This window comes from Phyllostomus discolor, chromosome 4, assembly GCF_004126475.2.
Source record: "Phyllostomus discolor isolate MPI-MPIP mPhyDis1 chromosome 4, mPhyDis1.pri.v3, whole genome shotgun sequence".
Lineage (NCBI taxonomy): Eukaryota > Metazoa > Chordata > Mammalia > Chiroptera > Phyllostomidae > Phyllostomus > Phyllostomus discolor.
Genome location: NC_040906.2, coordinates 197,674,529 through 197,698,442, shown reverse-complemented (window position 1 = coordinate 197,698,442; position 23,914 = coordinate 197,674,529). Strand labels below are relative to the sequence as shown.

At 50.5% G+C, this 23,914-nt stretch overlaps 1 protein-coding gene across 1 annotated transcript; it reads right to left on the bottom strand.

The window, feature by feature from the left end:
* Positions 1–13,999: 13,999 nt before the first annotated feature.
* Positions 14,000–19,561, bottom strand: LOC118499955 (UL-16 binding protein 5-like). The gene is made up of 3 exons (XM_036022609.1): positions 19,383–19,561; positions 16,300–17,049; positions 14,000–14,461 (listed from the first exon to the last, which is right to left on the bottom strand). Exons 1-3 carry the CDS (start codon positions 19,477–19,479, stop codon positions 14,322–14,324), a joined length of 987 nt encoding a protein of 328 aa, XP_035878502.1. The 5' UTR covers positions 19,480–19,561; the 3' UTR covers positions 14,000–14,321.
* Between the last annotated feature and the right edge of the window lie 4,353 nt (positions 19,562–23,914).

Genomic DNA, 23,914 nt, shown 5'->3' with positions numbered 1-23,914 from the left:
ACTTGGTCTCCTCTACCATGGTAAGCCCTCACCCCATAGGTAGTTCACCAACAAAGATTTCCCACACTTAGTACACATCCTGGCAATGTGAAATGATCCCTCTGGGGTCTGTGGACCCAGAGACACTCCTAGGACCAGGTACAGGGACACGTGACTATTCATTACCTGCCCCGCCCCCTCGCACCACTTCAATAACAGACCAGCCCCGATGGCGCTTCAGACCCCAGGGATGATGTGATCACACACTAGGCCCAACCTGCCGAGGAAGTGCTGGGTTTTCTGTTCCCGGTAGGGTGGTCAATTCCTGTTCCCAAACTCCAAAGACCCATCCTAGTAGCAGATTAGAACTGCTGCTCAGGGTCATGCTGAATTCTGTGACCATAACTGTTACCTTGTGCTTCTCCACCACTGGGTTCTCTCTTCACCCTGCCACAGTCAGACAGGTTCCCCAGCAGTGGACCCCACACACTCTGCCTTGTTCTTTTAGCACCCAGGCGAGTCTCTGACAGTCCCCTGGCATCCAGGCCCTGTCCTCCCCTGGCTGGTCAGGCACATCCCTGCCCTGGTTACGGGCTGATTGATGCTGGGAACTGGCCTGGGGGGCAGAGGGGACATGTGAGGGGTGTGTGGATTCTTCTGTGAGTTTCTGCCAGGCAGAGGCCTCCTGGTCCTCCTCCAGCTCTAGCCCTCACTGGTGATGGGAGGACGGGGCAGGCTCAGGTCCTGGTCTGGCAGCCCAGCCCTCAGAGGGATGCCCCTGCTGTCACAGAGGCCCCCATGATGCCCCCATGGATGCCCCCATGTCACAGAGATGGGGGCGGGGTCTTGGGTCCTCCCCTCCCAACCCCAGCTGTCACCCGCATTTTCCTTTGCAGATGTTCCCTCTCTTGCTGCCACTTCACCTTCACTCCTGAGCCCAGTCCAGGGCAGCCATGGTGTGAGGGTCAAGGTCAGGTCAATGGGAACACAGTTTTTTTATTTATGACTGTGTTAGCGAGAAGTCAAACTCTCTAGAAGAGCAACGCAAAGGTCTGAGACAGGTATGCAGAACCTCTGAGAAACCTGGTGGAAGAGCTCGAAAAGAGGCTGCTAAATGTTAAACTAGAGACTTTCACAACCTTGTGAATTTGAAAGACTCAGGGCAGAAGTAGAACAGTTGTCTCAGTGTAGGGAGGCATGTGTTTATGTGATTACTGGACATTGATTCCACCCAGGGGGCCCAGCAGCCAGGGTAGGACACAGAGGGCACAGCAGGAGCAGGAGAGAGCAGGGGAGCAGAGGGCTGGGGACCGGGCGGGGGTCAGGATGTGTCAACCGGAGGCTGACCTGTCGCCCGTGCTGTGTCAGCAGGAACCCAGTGGATCTACCAGGCAGGAGAGTCCAAGCTTTTGGTGTCTCTAGGCCACAGTGGAAGAAGAAGAGTTATTTTGGGCCACACATTAAATACACAAACATAAGGAAAATGGAAAAATTCATAATGGTTTAAGTACATTTACAATTTTGTGTTGGTCCACATTCATAGCCATCCTGGACCACATTCGGCCCGTGGGCCTGTGTGTTGGACACCGCTGTCCCAGAGGATAGTGAAACGTTGGCCTCAATGGACAGATACCGAAGACTATTAAAGTGACGTGGGACAATAATGGCAGAGCTGTGACTGAGTTCCTCACAACGACCAAACGGAGACCGTAATGGCTGGCTGGAGCAAGTACCCGTGCCCCGGGAGAGAATGCTGGGGATGACACGTAACAGAGAAAAGCAGCAGATCTCCGGAAATGAGATGGACTGCCCTACAGTGTGTGGTGGGTGTGTCAGTGTGTGTGTATCTGTGTGAGTGTGAGGCCGATCCATCCGTTGTGAGTTCTTCATGGGAGGACAGCAGCCATCCTTTCTGACCCTGCCCACCTCCTGACATCACTTCCTCACTGCGCAGACCTTCGGCCCACTCACCATGCGCTTCCTGCTGGACCTGAGTGTGGGAGCATGATTGTTTCCAGATATTTTCTTTTTTCTCTCTCTCTCTTTTTTATGATGTTAAGTGTCTGGCCTGGTAGTGGAGGGGCCTGCCTTAGCGGTGACATGCTTCCCTCCTTTCACTTCATCTGCCCTCTGCAGGCAACCCGCCATGGGCCCTGCCTAATTCCCGAAATGTGGGTGGCAGCTGCCCTGCTCCCTCAACATAGAAACCAAAGAGTCTCGACTTCTCAGACACAACCCACAAGGAAGGATGTTTTCTTCTTACCGTTCCCTTCTCCAAGAACCATTTTCTTTCCTGTCTCACTGGGTCCATCTCTGAAAATCCATCAGTACAACCTCAAATGTCAGCTCCTGAGAGGACTTCTCCACCGCCACCTTCATGTGTCACCTCTCCTCCTGTCATAGCAGGATGGATCGGTGATATTGTAACCTTCCTTCCCCCATTAGAAGTATGAGATCCTAACCAAAGAGGCAAAAGACCTCTCTTTAGAAAACTACATAACACTCAGGAAAGAAATCAAGGAAGACACAAACAAATGGAAACATATACCATGTTCATGGATTGGAAGAATTAATATCATCAAAACGTCCATACTACCCAAAGCAATTTACACATTCAATGCAATTCCTATTAAAGTACCAATGGTGTATTTCACAGACATAGAACAAACACTTCAAAAATTTATATGGAATCATAAATGACCCCGAATAGCTGCTGCAATTTTGAGAAAGAAGAGTAAAGTAGGAGGGGTCACAATACCCGACACTAAACTATACTACAAGGCCGCTGTAATCAAAACAGCCTGGTACTGGCATAAAAACAGGCACATGGACCAATGGAACAGAACCGAGAGCCCAGAAATAAACCCAAGTCTCTATGGTCAATTAATATTTGACAAAGGAGGCAGCAACATAAAATGAAGTAAAAATAGCCTCTTCAACAAATGGTATTGGGAGAACTAGACAGCCACATGCAAAAAAAAATTAAACCTGAGCACCAACTTACACCTTATACAAAAATAAATTCAAGGTGGATAAAAGACTTAAATATAAAACATGACACCATTAAAGTCCTAGAGGAGAATGTAGGTAGGAAAATCTCAGATATTTCACGCAGAAACTTTTTTACTGACATGTCCCCTAGAGCAAGGGACATAAAGGAAAGAATAAACTAATGGGACCTCATCAAAATTAAAAGCTTCTGCACAGCTAAAGAAGACAGTATCAAAATTAAAAGAGAACCAACTGTATGGGAAAGCATATTTGCCAATGATACCTCAGACAAGGGTCTAATCTCCAAAATATATAAAGAACTTACACGACTGCACTCTAAGAAGACAAGGAATCCAATTAAAAAGTGGGCAAAGGACTTGAACAGACACTTCTCCAAGGAGGACATACAGAAAATCCAAAGATACATGAAACGATGTTCAATATCGCTAGCTATCAGAGAGATGCAAATTAAAACCACAATGAAATACCACTTCACACCAGTCAGAATGGCCATCATAAACAAAGCAACAAACAACAAGTGTTGGAGAGGTTGTGGGGAAAAGGGGTCCCTAGTGCACTGTTGGTGGGATTGCAGACTGGTACAACCACTGTGGAAAACAGTATGGAACTTCCTCAGAAAACTGAAAATGGATCTGCCTTTTGACCCTGCGATTCCACTGCTGGGACTATATCCTAAGAACCCTGAAACACCAATTCAAAAGAACCTATGCATCCCAATGTTCATAGCAGCACAATTTACAATAACTAGGTGCTGGAAGCAACCTAGATGCCCATCAGTAAATGAGTGGATCAAAAAACTATGGTGCATTTACACAATGGAACTCTATGCAGCAGAAAGAAAGAAGGAGCTCCTACCCTTTGCAACAGCATGGATACAACTGGAAAGCATTATGCTAAGTGAAATAAGCCAGGCAGTGAAAGATAAACACCATATGATCTCACCTTTAACAGGAACCTAAACGACAAAACAAAGAAACAAGCAAAATATAACCAAAGACACTGAAATAGAGGACAGGCTGACAGTGACCACAGGGGAGAGAAGAGGGAATTTCAGGGGACAATGGGAAGGGTTTACAGGAACAAATTTAAAGGACACATGGACAAAACTAAGGGGAGAGTGGTAATGGGAGGGAAGAGGGCAGGGGTGGGTGGGTGGGCTGGATTGGGAGTAAAAGGGAGAAAACTGTATTTGAACAATGATTAAAATAAAATTTTTTTAAAAAGGAAAAAAGAAGTATGAGATTGTTCAGGACAGCATCCAGCCCCTCTCTCCGTTCCGCCCCAGGGCCCATCACGAAGTACAGGGGTCGCTCCTGTCTGCATCACAGGATCACCGGGGGCAGCAGGGGCTGAGGAGGTGTCTGAGATCAGGGTCTGGACAAAGGCTTTCACTCTTGTGATTCCCTTTCAGCACCACCAACTGCAGTCCCAGGCACGGGTCAATCCAAGGCCAAGTCCATCATACCCAGTTCCTGGATCCCCTGTAATAGCCTAACTGGCTCAGTCTCACTGGTCCCCCTAGGCAGGGTGCTGTGGAGTAATGGGCACTGTGGGCAGGCCTGAGAGGGAAGCGAGGGGCCCATAGCCGGAGTGAGGACAGGAACGGTGAGTTCCCTGAGAATGCTGCCTCATTGCCTGACCACCTCAGCCTGGAGATGAGCTCAGGCGAGTAAGACGGTATTCGTCAGGGTTCCCCTAAGAACCAGCATCAGTAAGAGATACAGAGCCAGAGTACAGACAGAGATGGTGCTAGGGACAGATGGACACAGAGACACAGATACAGATACAGATACACATACACATACACATACAACAGATATAGATACAGACAGAGATAGAGACAGAGGCAGAGATAGGGATAAATACAGAGATAAACAGTTATAGAAAAACACTGTGAGGAACTAACAGTGCATCAGACACCCACCTGTGAACACAGGTACCTGGGTGGGTGCTGTGGCTCTAGCACCATGTGCTGAGGGACCCAGGAGGAGTCTCACTGACATGTGACTCTGATAATGGGGACACAGACCACTGCTCAGGGTGAGGAACCTCCCAGGGCCCCTCCCTGCAGCGGGAGAAGAAAACCCTGGACAGTGCTGAGCTGTGCACACACCCACGGAGGAGAGGATTTACAGAATCCACCTTCCCTGAGAGGGATTCCAGCATGCCAGTGAGGAACAAATGTGCCACTTTTGTCGCAGGCAAAGAAGACGTGAGGACTTTTCCAGAGCTTACCTGTCCCCTATCCCCCCAAAAATAACACACACACACACACACACACACACTGCTAAACTGCTATTCTTTCAGGGGGTTATGGAGGAGGTAGTGAGTGTCCTGGCTACCTCAGCTGTGCAGAATGCAGCTGGACAAAACTTTCTCTCCAGCACACCCAGGAGTCCTAGGGCTGTGCCTCCATGACCGAGGGCAGGAGGACATGGGGAAAAGTGGATGAATATGCAGCTCCAGGTGAGTGCACTTCAGTCCCAGCGGGAAGGACCACACCCAAAGACTTCCCTAGCAGGTCTGGGAGCACCCCCAATGCCTCAGTGCTGAAGCCACACACACACACACACACACACACACACACACACACACAGCACCTCTGGCCCCTGGGAGAATTTCCGTGTGTGCTGTGGGAGAGCCCCAGCAGACAGGAAGTGCACTCCAAAAACAGGTCCTGATTCCTGAGCAAGGGAGAAACCACGAACTTGAGATATATCACCACCTTCTGGAAAGCAAAATAGAAATTCCCATTGGCCAGCCTGGTGAATTCTAAACACAGGAAACAATATAAAAGTTTAACAATTGTTCCATGAGAGACAGCAAGAAGAGCAGAGCCCGTGTACCCACACAGAGACAGAGACAGACTCCGATAATAACCTCCCCTTCCAACAGAGCACCCCGACTGAAGGTATCTAGCCAAGACTTCAGGAGGTGTGTAACGCTTCATACACAAATGCAGTGACTCAAAGCTGCAAGGTACATGACAAAGCAAGGATACACGCCATTGCAAAAGGAAAATAATAATTCCCCCTACTCCAAGCTGAAAGGCACAGAAATTTGTGATCTAACTAATAAATAATTCAAACTGCTGTATGAAAAAAACACAGGGAGCTACAAAAGATTTTCAGAAATCTTGAAAAAATATGTGCTCAAAATGAGGGTTTTACCAAAGAGATAGAAATTGTAATAAAGAACAAAATAGAGATTCTGGAGCTACAGACTCAATGAATGGGTGGGAAGTGCAGGAGAGCACACCTGCACCAGAGCAGAGCGGATGGGAGAGAGAGGAAGTGAGACAGGGGACAGGAAATGCAGAATAACTCAGAGGGGAACAAAGAAAGAAAGAAGAAAAAAAATGGAGAAAGTGTACATGACCTGGGGAGAGAACTGGACATTCAAATACACGAAGCTAATAAATCACCCTGTTATCTCAGTGCAAAATAAAAAAACCTTCTCTAAGACATTAAAAGAAAACTGTCAAAATTCAAGAATACAAATAGAATTCTAGAAGCAGTATGTAAAAAAATTATCACCTACAAAGGAGCCCTCACTAGGCTATTAGCGATTTTCTCAGCAGAAACCCTAAAGGCCAGGGTACAACAAAATGGCTTTTTCTAATCATTGAAAGAAAAAAGTTGTCAACTGAGAAATCTCAATCTGACAAAGTTACCCTTCAGATACGGAGGAGAAATAAAGACTTTCCCAGAGAAACAGAAACTGAAGGAGTTCATCACCGGACCTGTATTGTCAGCAATGCTGGAAGGAGCTCTTCCATCTGAAAGAAAAAGACACTGCAGACCGACATGCAAACACACAAAGTGCACAGGACAGCAGGGAAGTCCATGCACAGTGAGACTTAGACAGCTCTGCATCTGTGATCAGATGGGGTGTTAGCCACTTAACTATAGCATAAAATGCAGAGAAAAGAGTATTAAAATAATTATAGCTGCAATAATGTATTAACACAATCTAAAATGAGGTCACTGAGGACATCAAAAACAGAAACTGAGACAGTAAAAGTGAGAAGATTTGTAGATGAAGTCAACTCACTATCCACTTGGAATGGACCGTGTTGCCAATGAAATGTTCACTGCAGCCTCTCGGCGACCACAGAGTGGGACCTAGGGCAGGGCTCACAGACGAAGGAGGGAGAGCAGAGATCCCAGCCCAGAACACCCGATGCACAAGGGCAGGCTGGCACAGAGGGAAAGGAACAGTAGGAAACAATAAGAGCATTAGTAAGTGGTCCCTATCAATGAATCTTAATGTAAGTGGATTGAAACCACAAAATAATAGGCACAGAGTTGCTGTCATCTCTAGACCTAACATCCCATCCAGACTGAGGAAGACCCGAAAACTTCTAGGGCACGAGGTCCAAGACCACGGCTTCAGGGGCTGGAGCTGCAGGGACCAGGGATACATGGGCAAGCACCAGAAGCATCCGGGAGGCCCAGCTGGTGCTGGTAACAGACATCACCACAGGCGTTTTCCCCAGAACAGTTTGTAAATCATACCCTCCAAAGCAATATTGAACATTGGTATGCTTCTCCCTATCTAACCCCTCCAGAGTTTGGCAACTCTAACTGAGTAAGTCTTATTTTTGTGGCAGTATGTTTGTTTGCATAAACCCAGTAAGAAACTCTTCTCTTTCTAGTAGCACCAGTTTGCAAATGTGGTTCTATTACCCAGGTCTGTGTCTGGAATGTCAGGATCTAAAGAGTCATGCCTGGACTCTGGATATCACCAGAAGCCTTAGGAATTGAGTGGCTTTCGGAGCCAATTGGACCCCTTGGAGAAACGGCCTGGTGACTTGATTTATCACATGGCTCATGGCAGTCTTTCTGGGTAAGGAGCAAAGGAACATCTTCCTGAAAGATGGCAAGGAACAAATCTCAAGACATCTTGGAGACCTCAAAAACTTGAGGAACCCACTCAAATTGATAGACATTTCAGGCAAAGCCAGATGGCAACTGTGTGGATTGGCTTCTGTGTTCTGAAGGGCTGACCTAAGCTCACTCTGAAGGTTCCCTGTAAAATTCCAGCAGAGCAAATTTGAAACAACCCATGTAATCAGTGACTATTCTTGTTGTGTTTGTGCAAATAATCAGGCCAAATTGACACCGGACTCACTGCAGTGTCTTTGATAAAGTGAGTGTGATTGTAGTGGGAGAAATTGTGTTTCAATGGAAACCCCAATGTCCAACTGTCACCCACAACCTGATTGAATCTGAGTTTCCCTAGTTTCCTTCCGAGCTAACCTTTCATTGTTCTCTTTCATCCTTTGACTTGGAGTCATCGAGAGCTTCTGATGCTGTGTCAGCCGCACAGAATGACCTGCTACTCTGCCTCTCCCTCTTCTGGGATTTTCAGTTCAATCTGGTCTTGTTTTTCCTTCCTAGGACCTACAGCAGCCTTTTTTCTATTCCTTTTTTTTTATTTTAATCATTCTTCAAGTACAGTTTTCTCCCCTTTTTTTCTATTCTTGTTTTTAGGCCGTGTCTCCTCAAATATCCCGTATCCTTCACTCCACAGAGCATCCCGGCTCTGAAGGATTGTCTCCACAAATGGCCTCCAGCCACAGCTCTTGCTTTCTGGGCTGTCCAGCTCCGCCTTCTTCTCCTTAATGACCCACACCTGGACCCACAGGCAGGGACAGCCCTGCACTCCCAGCCTTCCTGAAGCAGTTACAGAAGAAGAGACCTTCGTCCCTACTCCCCAAAACCAGAACCAGGCCAGGTCACTAAAAATACATTTATTTTAAAACAGGAGCAGGGGATGAAAGGACAAAACCAGCCCCATTTGCTATCATGGCACCATTTGCCTAGCTGGCCTGTGACCTTATTAAACACGATTGACACTTTACTCTTCTGAGTCTGTCCCAAGACTGGAAATTACTGGGAAGCAAGAACAGAACTGACTGCCTGCTACAGCCACAGGCAGAAGATAATATCAGAACAAACTGCAGCCCCCCGCCCGCCCCCGCCACAGCCAACAGCTCAGGGGCAGCACAAAAGCAACCCTCACCCTTTTTTAATCCCACTGTAATCCAAAAAAAGTTCAGAGCCTTCACCCTTCCATGCTGGTGTGTATCTCTGCACACCATGCCCCTCTCCTTTCTTGGAGAGTGAATACAAATTTTATTTTCTACAAAAAAATAAAGAAAAAGAACAAATGTCACCCGGGCCATGTGGGGGACGTGGTGTGAGGCATCAGCACAGAAAGAGGACCCAGAGCTTCTGCCCCGCTGCCTTCCCTGATGGAGCGCGGCCCTCGGTGCATGAGCAGACTCGGGGAAATGCTGCCAGAAACAAGCCTGGAGCTGCTCCTGTCACTCACGTGTGTGCTCGGGCTTCTAGAGGGTTCTAGGGGAAGGGAATGGCAACCGTGCTGGCTTTTCCAGCCCCAGGATCTCTTCAGTGGGTTTGGAGCTGGACTCAGAACTGAGCCGTGGGGAGCAGCTCCTGGGAGAGGCTGGGGGAGATGCTTCCAGGAACACCCCCACCCCCACCCCGAGTGTGTGTGGGCAGGTGAGGGGAGGAAGTAGGACTAAACTCTCCCAGCCCAGGCCTGGTCTCTGGGTTCAGGGGAAGGAATTGCTTAGAGTCTCTGGGCAAAGCTTCTGAGGAGCAAAACCCAGCTTAGACCCATGAGGCTCTGGAGGGTCCCACCTAGGAGGCCTGAGTGACCCCACCTGCCCCCAGTGGCACCAGCACACAGCTCCCGCACACAGAGCAGCTCATCCTCACGCCCCCCAGCAGCATTCCCCACCCGCACCTCACCCACACTGTCCCCCCTTTCCCTCTGGCAGCTCCACAGCCACTGACTCACAGGTCTTCCCCCAGCACACGTGTCCCCTCACGTCACACTGTCACCCCCACTCTCGTCTCCATGCACTCTGCCCAGCCATACAGGGAAGTTCCAATGTCTCCACTGTCCTCCCTGACACTGTCCCCTCCTGTCGTTCTCATGGTCACACCACCCAGCGGGAGTGCAGCGGTGCCTCTGCGGCTCTGACGTCCGTGTCCCTGAGGGCTCATGACAGGAGCACCTTCCCGTCGCCTACGGCCCCCTGCCGTCTGCTGTGCAGAAGTGTGCATTTTCAGTTGGGTTGTGTCTCACTATATTATTAAGTATAATGATAAGGATAATAAGAAGTATTATATATCCTGGTTACCCATCCAGAAAGAAAATGTTTTCTTTCTGCAAGTTGTCTTTTCCCTTTCTTGTTGGTGTTCTTTGAAAACACAAACATTTTAAATTTTGAAGAAGTCAAATTAACCTATTTCTTCTTTTGTCATGCTCTTGATATACTGAAGAAGGTTTTACCAAACAGGGTCATAAAGATTTACTCCTATGCTGTAATTCTTTCATAGTTTTATGTCCTATATGTATATACACGTGTGATCCACGTTGAGTTAATTTCTGAGTACGGTGTGAAGGATGGCAGAATATGCCATCCCCAAACAGGTTGCGTTCACATACTGACAATTTTGAGCTGTCGTCACAGGAAAAACAGGAGCAGCTGCGTGAGGCTTTCTCTGAACTCCCTGTACCCACCGAACAAAGGTCCTCCAGGAAATTCAGCTGGGATCTGTCCCCTCCCAGAAGTTCCTTCATCCAGGAGGGACCGACTCACTCATCACAGGAGAGGACGAGAAGCCAGCCTCACAGCCAGACAGACTTGGTCACACCCTCTCTTGGCTCAAAGCTGGTGTTCTAAGGGCCCACTCATCTTCCCTAAAACTCATTCCTCTGCCTGAAGAGTCCTACACCCCCTTCCCTGTTAAGATGATACTTCATCCTGAATTCCAAGCTGTCCCAGGAGTTACTCATTTTCCCAGACTATGCCCCATCTGTACGGGAGGCAAACAGGTAAATAAGCATCTGTTTTTGTTTCTCATGTTAACCTGTCTTTTATCACAGGGGCCTCAGCCAAGAGAACAGAAGGCCAGAGGGAAAAACAGATTTCCCCCCCTTACAGGTGTAGGAGAGTGTAGAACTTCACTCTTTGGCCTGTGCTCTCGATGACTTCTGAGTCAGTTCCTATGGATTCCTTTCTCTCTTGAGTATGGGCCCCATCCTTCCTTTTCAGCTGTCCAGAAATCTTTTGTTGCTGCTTGACCCTTGTGACCCTTGGGAACTGCCTTTGGCCCCTCAGCAGCAGGCCCAACCCAGAGGGAAGCTGCCTGAGGGCCCAACCCCCAGGGGTCCATGGAGGCCCGGCCTCCTGGAGTTCCTCACCACTGACACCTAGATCCAAACTGTCTTCTGCCTTCCTCCTGCTCCCCAGCGCCCTTGGCCACTGCGAATGCAGCCTAGTCTCAGGCTGCTTGGGTGGGGCAGTTAGGTCCTCCTCAGCCACCTTGCACCAGGGGTTAAGCCAGACCCCTGTGCCTGCAGCTCTGTGGACGGGATCCCCCTCCTTGTGACAGCTCCTCTGCACCCACCACACCACTGCCCCCCCCAGGTCCCGGTGTATTCATTCCTTGTGTTTCTGATGCTACCATACCACCCAACTGGGCCCTTTCTGGGCAGGGGCTCTTGTCTGACCCAGTCACACTTGCCAGTCGCGCTTGGACACTATTACCTGCTAGTTTACTTTGCACTTCAGGGCCCACTCTTACAATAGAGACAGACAGATCCTTGCTATTTGTTTAGGCAGCTAGAGGCTAAAGTCATATCTTACATCACTGCTCCTCCCTGAATCACAGGCAGAGTAAATTATTTCTCTCATCAGAAGGAATCTTAATTGGGGGCCCACACACAACCCCAGGAATGCAGCTCCAACCCCAAAGCTGCCGACTTTCCTCAACTGCTCCACTTCAACCGCTGACATCTGCCTGGTTCCACCTGGACAGAACACTGTGAGGACGATGACAACAGTGGAATAAAGAAATGAATGGTGTTTTTTTTACTTCCAGCCATGATGGAGACATAGGTAGATACACTATGCATCCTCCCACAATGAAAAGAAGAACAACAAATTCAAAAACAAAAAGCAACCAGAACTGCCAGAAAATTGAAGAGCATGGAAGTCTGACAACTAAGGAGTTAAAGAAGGAACATTCATGTAGACAGGTAGGAGCAGCAGACACAGGCAGCTGGATGGAGAGGACTCGAGGTAAGGTGGCAGCTGGTGGACTGGAGGCAGTGGCAGCTGGTGGAATGGGCAGTCCCACACTTGCGTGAGGATAAACCGGAGGAACAAAAAAAGGGAGAGAGACAGAACACGCAATCCAGGGTCCCAGCACAGGGAAATAAGGCCTCAGAATCTCTGACTGAAAAAACCTGTAGGGGTTGCAGTGGCAGGAGAAACTCCCAGCCTCACAGGAGAGCTCATTGGAGAGACCCACAGGGTCGTAGAACGTACACAAGCCCACCCACCTGGGAATCAGCACCACAAGGGCCCAATTTGCTTGTGAGTAGTGGGGGAAGTGACTGCAAACCAGCAGAGAGCAGAACAGCAGCACTGTTCCCTCTCAGACCCCTCCACCACATGCAGCATCACAACGCAGTGAGGTAGTCGCCCTGCCCTGGTGAACACCTAAGGCTCCACCCCTCACTATGTAACAGGTGTGCCGAGACAAAAGAAATATGGCCCAAATGAAAGAACATATCAAAACCCCAGAAAAAGTACAACTAAGCCACGAAGAGACAGGCAACCTATCAGATGCACAGTTCAAAACACTGGTAATGAGGATGCTCAAAGAATTGGTTGAATATGGTCGAAAGATAGAGGAAAGGGTGAAGGCTATGAAAGGTGAATTAAAGGAAAATGCACACGGAACCAACAGTGATGGGAAGGAAACTGGGACTCAAATCAATGATTTGGAGAAGGAAGAAATAAACATTCAACCAGAACAGAATGAAGAAACAAGAATTCAAAAAATGAGGAAAAGCTTAGGAACCTCTGGGACAACTTTAAACGTTCCAACATCCAATTCATAGGCGTATGAGAAGGGGAAGAGGAAGAGCAAGAAATGGAAAACTTACTAGAAAAAATAATGAAGAACTTCCCCAATCTGGCAAAGGAAATAGACTTCCAGGAAGTCCAAGAAGCTCAGAGAGCCCCAAAGAAGCATACACCAATGCACACCATAATTACATTACCCAAGATTAAAGATAAGGAGAGAATCTTACAAGCAGCAAGAGAAATGGAGACAGGAGTGCCTGTAAGACTATCAGCTGATTTGTCAAAAGAAACCTTGCAGGCAAAGAAGTATTCAAAGCCGTGAAAGGCAAGGACCTACATCCAGCAAAGCTATCATTTAGAAGGGAAGGGCAGATAAAGTGCTTCCCAGAAAAGGTCAAGTTTAAGGAGTTCATCATCACCCAGCCCTTATTATATGAAATGTTAAAGGGACTTATCTGAGAAAAAGGAAATGATCAAAACTATGAACAGTAAAATGACAACAAACTCACAATTATCAACAACTGAACCTAAACAAAAACAAAAACTAAGCAAACACCTAGAACAGGAACAGAATCACAGGGGGAGGGGAGAGAGTGGGGGAAAATGTACAGGGAATGAAAAGCATAAGTGGTAGGTACGAAATAGCAGGGGGAGGTTAAGAATAATATAGGAAATGGAGGAGCCAAAGAACCTGTATGTACGACCCATGGACATGAACTAAGGAGTCGGGGGAATGTGGGTGGAATGTGGTGCAGGGTAGAGGGGAATAAAGGGGGAAAATGAGACAACTATAATAGCATAATCAATAAAGTGTACTTTTTTAAAAAATGAATGTTTAGTGGTTGAGCAGAAAGACATGTTTGTTGTATTTATGCTCTAATTTAACATTGAATAATCCTGAGTAGATAACTATGAATTTGCCAAGACATTAACAAAAATTGAAGCCTATACTTTAAAATAAAATTTACACTTTTTTTGTTGAACTATAATATTCTAACAGTAAAGTATACAAATCTTAAATGGTCAATTTGATGTATTTTGTAAAAGAAAATCTACCTGCATAATCACCTGTTGTACCAACTCATAGGTCACACCCAATGTGTCCACTCTTTTGAGCTCTGTTTTCAGTGGTCAGTCTTCTCTGTGTTTGAAACTGATACAGTGAACCCACCATAGAGTACACGTTCCCTTGTGTATGACATTTTCTCTCCACATCTTATCTCTGAGTCATATGGGTTTTGTGTAGCAGTTTATTACTTATTTATTTTTATATAGTGTTCCATTTGTAAACATACCACACTTCATCCATTCTATTATCCCAGACACCATATGGCATGATAACATGTTAATAAGCAAATTAATTCTATGTCACTTCCATGGAGCAGAGGATGTGACTGTGGCATCCGCTGTACCATCACCATCTTCTGATGCCTCTAACGATCACAGTTCCTGGAGGCCTTCCGTTGAGCACCCGGGGATGACGGAAAGGCAGCCGACGAGAAGGGACACATGTGGAACTAGACCACACTCGCAGGAGCTTTGGAGCAGCATCTTCTGCCATCAGAAAACACACACATGACAGTCAGACCCAAGTCAGGCTAAGGACAGCTGGGGCAAGGGCTCAAGGGGCAAATGAACTGCCCTGCTCCCTCCACTGAAGCCCTGATTCTACAACACCGATGAGGAGCCCTGTGCAGAGAGGGGCCTGCATCCTGATCCTCTAGCACTGGGGAGGGATGCAGACAAACATCTTCCCCTCCCCCTCCTGCTCTCCTCGCCCTGGTCCCAGCACACCACTCTGAGTCCCACTGTCTCTGCCCTGCCCCATGCATTCCTGTTTCAGTCAGCTGACAGCATCCCACTCCACCAGCAGCTCAGCTCCACCCACCTCCCCAGTCACCTCTGCTCAGGGCAGGGCCCCTCAGGGGCTCAGGATCTGGGGTCTGGAGGAGACTGGCTGCCAGGTGATCACACCAGGGCTCAGCCAGGAGTCCCAGTGGTCCACAAAGAAGTGGCCCCTTCAAACCTCAACCTGAACAGTCCCTACTGTTCAACCACTGCCTTACCTGGTGTCCTGAAACCCCTTTCTCTGGGAACACAGTCCCGAACTCCACCCTTCTGAGCTGTGTCTGCAAGCCCTTCCACCCTCTTCCTGGGATTAGACCCAGGCCCCCTCCTTTAGCCCCCTGGACAGTCCCCGGCCCCTGGACACATCCCATGCAGCCACCATGCTGCTCTCACCTGAATGTGAGCACTGCCCTGCCCTGTGTGCCTGCTGTCCCCACACCACCCACCCTGGGCCCAAACGCTCTCTCCCAACAGAGACTCTGAGTCAGGACTGAATCAGTAAATATTTGCATCATCAGTGGCCTTAGGCCTTGGTGTGGGCCCCTGCCTGTCCTTCTGACACCAAGAGTGAGGAGGCAGCAGATCTCGGGGCTGAGCTTGTCCAAGTGACTGCTGTCAAGTGGTACTTATTCTTATTCTCCTGGTCTCATTCCCAGGAGGGGAAGGTTCAGGGAGGGGCAGAGGAAGGAGTAGGAATTCACCTTCCCTGTCCTCATTGCAGGCCATCTGCCCTCACTTCCCAGTCAGTTCTGCCCTCTGTACCTGTTACTGTAAGGACCCAGCCTAGGATGCCAAGTGGGATTAATACAAAAATTGGAGTGAGGATCCAGACCATGTGTTGTGCGTGATGGTCATGGACTTGGTTGGGGATGGGACTGGGGCTTTAGCTGGGGCCGTGGCTGGTGCAGCTGAGATAGAAACACCAGAGTGTGAGCCTCGTCTAGACCCCATTTATGAGGAGAAGCCCCTTGCTGCCCTAGGTGACCCTATGATGTAGACAGGTTCCACCCATCTATACATGGCAGCCACTGTGGCAGGTCCTGGGGTTGGAACAAAGAGAGGAGATGGGACCTGTCCCCTTGGCCTCCTGCAGCTAATGGGGGAAGCAGGGTCACAGCATACCCAGTCCCTCCTGCTGTGACAGGAGAGGAGGTGACACATGAGGAAGGCAGTAGACAGTCCTCACACAAGCTGACATCTGAGGTGGGATGAAGGACTTGCAGAAACAGAGCAGGGGAGACGAAGAGAGAGAAGTGATGCGAGAGGAGGGCACAGCGCCAGGAACAGGACGAAGAGAGAACGAGGCCCGCAAGGCCGGGGTCCACGGGGAAACCCACAGTGAGTGTCCACGGCTCTGTGCGGTGGAGGGGAGGGGGGAGGACATGAGCAGGAGAGGGGAAAGGGGGACGTGGGACATGCCTGCAGCTGTTATTTAAAGAAAACAACCCACTGTGGCCGGATCACTTTCTCAAACCACACACAACACACAGAAACACAGACACAGTGTCAATGCCATTCCAAGTTTGTCCCGTCTGCACAGTTACCTTTTGTGTCCAGAACTGTGCTCTGATGAAGCAACTTCGCACAATCTCCACGTGAGATCCCAACAAGGAGATTGGTCAGATCTCTGTCACTGTCCAGTGTCTCCTTTAATGATCTACATCCAGGATGCAACTCTGTCCAGCGTCTGTTCTTCACCTCAAAGTGGAGACATCTCTGCCCATTGACCCCAAACTCCCAGAATGCACTGGGGCGTCCATTGGATTCCTGCTGACACTTCATGCTGCCCTGCAGGGAGAGAGGATCTGTCCCCACGCCCATGGGAAAGAGGTCAGCCTCAGGTCTTGACAGTTCCTCTGTTCCCACCTGGTACCCAGCCCTCTGCTCCCCTCCTGTCTGCTGGTCCTGAACTGTCTTCTGTGTCCTACCCTGGCTGCTGGGCCTCTTGGGTAGGATAAAATTCCAATATTGACATAAACACAACTGTCCCCTACCCCTACAACACTGTTCTACTTCTCCCCTGGATCGTGCAAACTTACGATAGTTTCTGTAAATATTTTGTTGATTGTCCAGCAGTGCCTTGCGGAGCTCTTCCACCAGGTCCTTCCAATGTTCAACCCATTGATCCCAGGCCTCTGTGGCACTCAGCATCACCCCCAGGGGACCGATGGGTTTGGCCTTCAGACTTCTACAGGTATATTTTAAAAATAGGATCTCATTGATCTTGCCTCGAACCACACACCATGATGGTCCACTGGCAGAGACACTGAATATAGAGCAAATAGAGGGCGCATCTGTGAAGGAGAAAATGCAGGGGAAAGTTGGGGTTGAAAGAAAAGTGACCATGAGCATCTGCCCCATCTCTGTGCCAACAAGTGACTCCCCCTGACACCTGGGCTGGCAGACCGAGCACTGACCCTGGCAGGCGCCTCTCTGCACCAGGTGAGGGCGAGCTCCCCTCCCTTGCTTGAGGGAAACCAGGAGGCCTCTGCCTGGCAGAAGCCACACCAGAAACCACACATCTCCAGACATGTCCCCTCTGCCCGCCAGGCCAGTACCCATCATCACTCAGCCCACAACCAATCCAGGGATATGACAGGCAGCCTTGGAGGAAAAATCTAGAAGCCAGACGATTGTGAGGAACTAGCCAGGGCCCTGCAGGGACATGTAGGGGGTGGTCCTGACAAAGCTGGGTGACAGTGGGGTGGGGGACATGGACAGATCCCAACATTGGAGAAGGGAGAGTGCACCACTAGGGATCATGGTTTAGCACAGCCCTGGGCAATGGTGCCCACCTGCTGCTGGGATGGGTCCTGCAAGGTTGGCAGAAGGCGTGGCTACCGTGCCTGGAGCAGAACGGCCAGAACTTCCGAGGCAGGTAGTACAGGAAGGGGGCAGATGGCTCAGAGGAATGAATATCGCAGGGGGAGATATAATATGAAAAGGCAGAAAAGAATCAATCAACCTTGCTCCATGGGAAAGCCAGAAGCTAACTCTCGTTTATTGAGCCTTGGAGGGGAGCATGGATGAGAAGAGCGCCAGAATTCTCAGAAAGATCAATGATGACTTTTGCCGAAGGTCAGGAGTGGTGGTAAGGGTCCCTGTTCCCCAAAATGTCTGCCAGCAGTAATGGGGGTGGCAAATGTCGAGATAACAAATCACAGGTACAGGTGCTCTGGGTCACTAGCAAAGGAGGCAAGATGGTCAAATGATTGGGAAGGTCAGAAATGGAGACATGACTCAACCACGGAGCAGTGGCTAAGACTCAGAGCACAGGGTGATCTGTGATGCAAAATGCATGGACAGCCAGCCTGGATACTTACAGATGGGTTTGAATAATTACAACAAACAGAGACAAGACATAAGGATGGATGAGGAGGAGGCTGAAATGGCCTCCCAACAAAAGAACCAATCCTTCCGCCAGTTTCCAGAGCTGAGCCACTTCTCAGACCCTGGACTCATTACTAGACAGAGAGGCAGGGCTGCAATGAGAGGGGCCCTCCCAGCACCTCAGGGAGTGCCAGTGCGAACTCCTTCCCAAAGACCCACAGGCCCTGCACCGGGGTGGGTGTGCACTGGGAGGAGGGGCTTCTCACACATTCCCATTTGCTCTGGTCGTGGGTGGGCATAATTTACTGGGTCTACAGTGAGGCACGGGGGTGGGGAATAAACAGACACCTGCCCCGGGTCCTGCCCACGGAGGGGTTGCTGGTCCACAGACCCACACAGTGACCATTTCACATTTCCCAGGTTTGCAACAGGAATGAAAAGTCTTTGTGGCTGTGGAACTATTTGGGGACCGGATGCTCCCATAGTAGAGAAATTTAAGTACAATATCCTCAATCTGTCTCTCCCTTCCTGTAAACAGAATGTCAAAACAGTATTTTATCCTGGATAAAGTGAAACGGACGAGCACCAGCATCAAACCCTCAAGAACAAAACTAGATGAGCTGGGCAGGGGGCGGACTCCGCAGGAAAGTGGCGGGAGGGACCTGGGCTGCAGGCAGACCGGCCGGGCCGCGGAGGTCCAGGCTCAGGGCAGCGACTCGCCAAGGGAGGCGGCTGGCGAAGCGGCCGGGCTGCAGGTGTGCGCACCTGCCGGCAGAGCCCACGGGGAAGTTCAGGGGGCAGGGCAGGGGGGCAGGAAGGAGGGGTTTTGCCCGGGAAAGTCCTGAGAGCACAGTATCTCGGCGTGCCCTTGTCTGGGGGTCGCGACACTGAGGAAGCGCCACAGGCAGGGGCTCCCAGGCCCCAGGAGAACGACCGGAACCGGGGCAGGAGAGCGGCCTGGGGACGATCCGTGTCCTTCAGCGGCCTTCCTTGCTGCGCCCCCTTCCCTCCTCCATCCTCCCCCGGAGAACGCGCCCCACCTCACCGCCCCCTCGCCCCCTCCTTCCCGCCCTCTTCCAGCCTGAAGGACACTACCTGGCCCGCCGGCCACCCGAAATGAGTCCTCGCACGGGACTAAGGAGGCGGGGCGTCACCACTGTCCTGAAGGTTCTGGAACTGCCCTGGGTCCTTCGTCTCGTCCACGAACTTAGTGCCCCCCCCCCCGGCCCCATTACTCCCCCCTCCCTTGCCCCCCTTCCGCCCCTGAACCACCCAGGGGTTTACATCCCAAACTCACTCTTCAGATTGCCAACAGAATCCTCTGCCCCGGGACAGCCCGGCAGCAGCATCAGGACCAGCAGGGCGAGACCGAACTGTGACCCGGTGGGCTCCATGGCGCGCAGGGTCCGAGCGCCAGGCTGCTGCAGCTTCGGGGAGAGACGCCTGCACCGAGCGCCCGGGACAGTGTCCGCGAGATGTCGTCCCCCTCCCTCCGCCTTTTCCAGAGTGCGGGTCGTTTACGTGCTGGGAGCGAGGGGGACAGTAGACCACCCAAGTGAAGAAGTGTTGCCCGAGGAAGGAGGAGAGAGTGGAGGGAGAGTGGGAGGTCCGGGAGCACCTGCTGGGAAACTTACAGAGGCCCTGGCCCCGCCCGCCCCCGCGGGCAGCCGCACCCGCTCCGGTTTGACAGGCGGTAGCACCACTCACAGGTGCGCTGGCGCCCGCGCTCCCCAGCTCCAGGCCCCGAAACACACACTCTCTCTCTCCTTCTCTCAAACTCACACACACACATCTATCACACTCACACACACACACACACACACACACTCCCAGCTCACTTTCTTCCCCCATTCACCTGCACCAGCCCAGGTGAGAAGAAAGGCAGATGCCTCCTTAACTAACCCTACAAGCCCTGTTGACACCCCAGAGAACCAACCCTCACCCCACACACTCCCAACACACCATCTCCCGCCCCAGCACTCCTCCTCCGCACCCCCACAAGTCCACAGCTGGAAAAATAGGAACAAGCGCCCCCTGGCACCCCCGCTGTGGTCAGAACAGGGGGTGCTCCCGCAGCGTCTCCACCCACAGGCACCAACAAACAGCCACAGGCCCCTACCCTGCTCACAAGACTTTAGCTCACAAACCCTCCATCATCCCCAGGGCTCCCCACCCTTGAACTAACCAGCGCCCCCTGCGGCAGCTCCCTGAACCTGCAGCCCCAGGCACTGGTTTCAGCACCTCTGACCCCAGGGACTGACTGCTCCTCACCCAGCTCACCCAGGGTTAGGAAAGTATGACCTGGGAAGGCTGGGAAGGAAGAGCCCTCTCTCTTTCCCCTGTGGTCCCAAACCCACACCTTCCACCTGCTGAGGAGGCAGCAGCATATAATGGTCATAGATTCAGGCAGGAGGCTGCAACCTGTTTCTAGAGAAAGGACAGATAGTAATGTTATTTATGATCATCGCAGGGCACGTCCTGTCTGTCTCTGCCTGCACCACACACCTCCACATTTACGGTGCCATAGCAGCCAAGACAACTTACAAACGGATGGGGAACCAGATATGGTCACTGCACTGTCAATGCTTTGCTGCCCCAATACTAGGCGTATATATGGTGTCACAGATATGGGTGACCTGTCCAACCTGTGCACTGTTCATTGAAGACCCAGAACTGTTTGCTGCCCTGTGTCCTCTGGATGGAGTGACTGTGAGAGGGCCTGAGTCCTGCAGCAACAGGCCACTGCTCCCCTGTGCTCTGCAGACTGAATTCCTGGTCCCAGGCGGCCCTTGAGACACTGCAGGAAGTCACAGGTGTAACCTGAGGGCAATGCTGTTGCTACATTTCTGGTGTCAAGATCAGGGACACCTGTCTCTGCATCTTTTATGTCCCTGTGACTCTGATCATTTCAAAGCCCAAAGAATCCGATGACTCTTATCACAGCTGGGCCTGTCTGACCTAATGACACTGCTGACAGACAACTCCCAGAGTCCATAGCCAGAGCCGTTGTCCCTACCAGACCCCAGTGCTGCACCGGGAGCCTCTTTTAATGGTGGGCATTTCCCTGCTGCAAGTGACATGGCCTTACCTCTGTGCACTGGGGGACTGTGCTGTGACTCTCCAGTAGGAATGCCATGAAGTCCCCATAGCACCTTGTCCTACCACAGATACCTCTAGTGCCATTGGTCTGCTGGGTCCTATGGCCCAACCACATCGGGTAGTGTCTGTCACAGCTTTCATGCCTCAACATCAGAACTGAGTCGTTGCAACAGACTCTGGTCTGCAAAGCCTGAAATAGTTCATAGATGCCCACCTATACACAGTCTTCACAGCAGGCTGTCAATTAAATGGAGCTAGGAAGGGAAACATGCCGCCTTCCTTAGAAGTTTTAAGGTTGGTACTTTGTTGTTTCATTGAGAACTACATACTGTTTAAACAATGCATTTGGAGCAATGAGGGGAAAATGTAAGAAGGTGATCATTGAACTTGCCTGCTGTGTAGCCCTCAGGCCACAAGTAATTCACTAACAAAAAGACTTTCTATTCCTGTCACAAATCTGGGGAATGTGAAATGACTACAATGTGGATTGCTGAACCCAATGACGCCTCCGTGTGCAGGACCTGGGACAGGAGTCCATTTATTAAGTGACCTTACCCTCATGCATCACATAATTTTTTAAATATATTTCATTGATTATGCTATTATGGTTCCATATTTTTCTGCCTTCTATACCCCTCTGCCCTGCACCCCACTCCCACCAACATTCCCCCACCTTAGTTCATGTCCATGGGTCATACCTATGAATTCTTTGGCTTCTCTATTTCCCATATTATTCTTAACCTCCCCTTGTCTATTTTCTACCTACTAATTATGCTTCTTATTCCCTGTACCTTTCTACTCCTTATCCCTCCCCCTAATATCCCTCCATCTCATCTCCATTTCTGTGGTTCTGTTCCTCTTCTAGTTGTCTGCTAGTTTGTTTTAGTTTTTTTAAGTTCAGTTGTTGATAGTTGTGACTTTGTTGTCATTTTACTGTTCATAGTTGTCATTTTCTTCTTTGTCTTAGATAAGTCCCTTTAACATTTCATATAATAATGGTTTGGTGATGATGAATTCTTTTAACTTGGCCTTATCCTGGAAGCACTTTATCTGACCTTCCATTCTAAATGAAGGCTTTGCTGCATAGAGTAATCTTGGATGTAGGTCCTTGCCTTTCATGGCTTCGAATACTTCTTTCTAGACCCTTCTTGCTTATAAGATTTCTCTTTTTTTTAATGAAGCCAGCTGATCAGCAAATTTTTAAATTTCTTTTTTAAAAAGATTTTATTTATTTATTTTTAGAGAGGGAAGAAGGGAGTAAGAGAGAGAGAGAGAGAAACATCAATGTGCAGTTGCTGGGGGCCGTGGCCTACAACCCAGGCATGTACCCTGACTGGGAATCCAACCTGCGACACTTTGGTTCACAGCCCGCACTCAATCCACTGAGCTACGCCAGCCAGGGCCATTAAAAGTAATCTTGAGAACATAGTGAAGAGAGTGAGGATCTGTGAAAGAAAAACGCTGGTGAGGACTGGGGTTGGAAGAAAAGAACCCAAGACACGCCCTCCCCCCTCTCTGTGACAGCGAGGCAATCCCCCTGCTGGCTGGGCTGGCGGAGCAAGGGCCCACCCTGCCTGGCCTCTCCCTTCACCAGGTGAAGGCGGGGCCCCTCCCTTTGCTTGAGGAGGAGCAGGAGGCCTCTGCCTGGCAGGAAACCACCCCTCCCCAGATAGGTCCTGTCTGTGTCCACGAGGCCAACACCCAGCATCGGTCAGTCCATAAGCAGTGCAGGGATGTGCCCGGTGGATATGGGAGAAAGCCCAGATGCCAGAGGATTGTCAGGAGCTAGCCAGGGCCCTGCAGGGACATGTAGGGGGCTGCTCCTGACGAAGGTGGGTGACAGTGGGGTGGGGATGTGGACAGGTCCCAACGATGGAGAAAGGAAAGTGCACCACTGGGGGGCTGTGATTCAGCACAGCCCTGGGCGATGGTGCCCACCTGCCGCTGGGACGGGTCTTGTGAGCTTGGAAAAGGGCGTGGCTACCGTGCTTGGAGCAGAACGGCCAGAACTTCTGGGCAGGTAGCGGAGGAAGGGGTCCGATGCCTCACAGAAGTGAATATCGCAGGGGGAGGTATAGTGTGAAAAGGCAGGAAGGAGTCCAATCAACCTTGCTCCACGGGAAAGTCAGAAGCTACTCTTGTTTTTCAAGCCTATGAGGAGACAGGGCTGGATGAGAAGAGCGCCAGAAACCTGAAAGATGACTTTTGCTGAAGGTCAGGATGGTGGTAGGAGTCGGTGTGCCCCAAAATGTCCGCCAGCAGTCACGGGGGTGGCAAACGCCGGCATAACAGACCGCAGGTACAGGTGCTCAGTGTTAGAAGCAAAGGAGGTAAGACGGTCGGAGGGTTAGGAAGGCTGGAAATGCAGACAGGGCAGCGTCGCCACCCAGCGGGAATGTGGTCGCACTGCATGGCACACCATCCGGGTCTGCGAGCTTAATGCCCCCCATTCTCTCCACCTTCCCTCCCACCCCCTCCCCAATCACCCCATTGAAGCTTCACTTACACCCGGAACTCACCGCCGTGAGCCCAGAGACAGAGCGGCGCCCGGGGGCGTCCGGCTGTACCCCCAGGACAGGAGGAGAAGACTGACCTTACAGCCGGCGGACCCCACGCAGAGCAGTAGTACCAGCGCGACGCGGCTCTGGTGGGAGGCGTGGCCGCCTGGAAAAAAATGTAAAGGAGCGCCCCTTCCCCTGCCTTTCTGGGGTTGGTTATCACTGCTGTTAC

Coding starts and splice junctions, on each gene's coding strand:
- LOC118499955 (XM_036022609.1), bottom strand. CDS start 19,479: ATGGAGCCCACCGGGTCACAGTTCGGTCTCGCCCTGCTGGTCCTGATG. Junction 17,050..19,382: donor TTCTGTTGGCAATCTGAAGA/GTGAGTTTGGGA, acceptor TCTCCTTCACAG/ATGCGCCCTCTATTTGCTCT. Junction 14,462..16,299: donor CACAGTTCTGGACACAAAAG/GTAACTGTGCAG, acceptor TTCTGATGGCAG/AAGATGCTGCTCCAAAGCTC.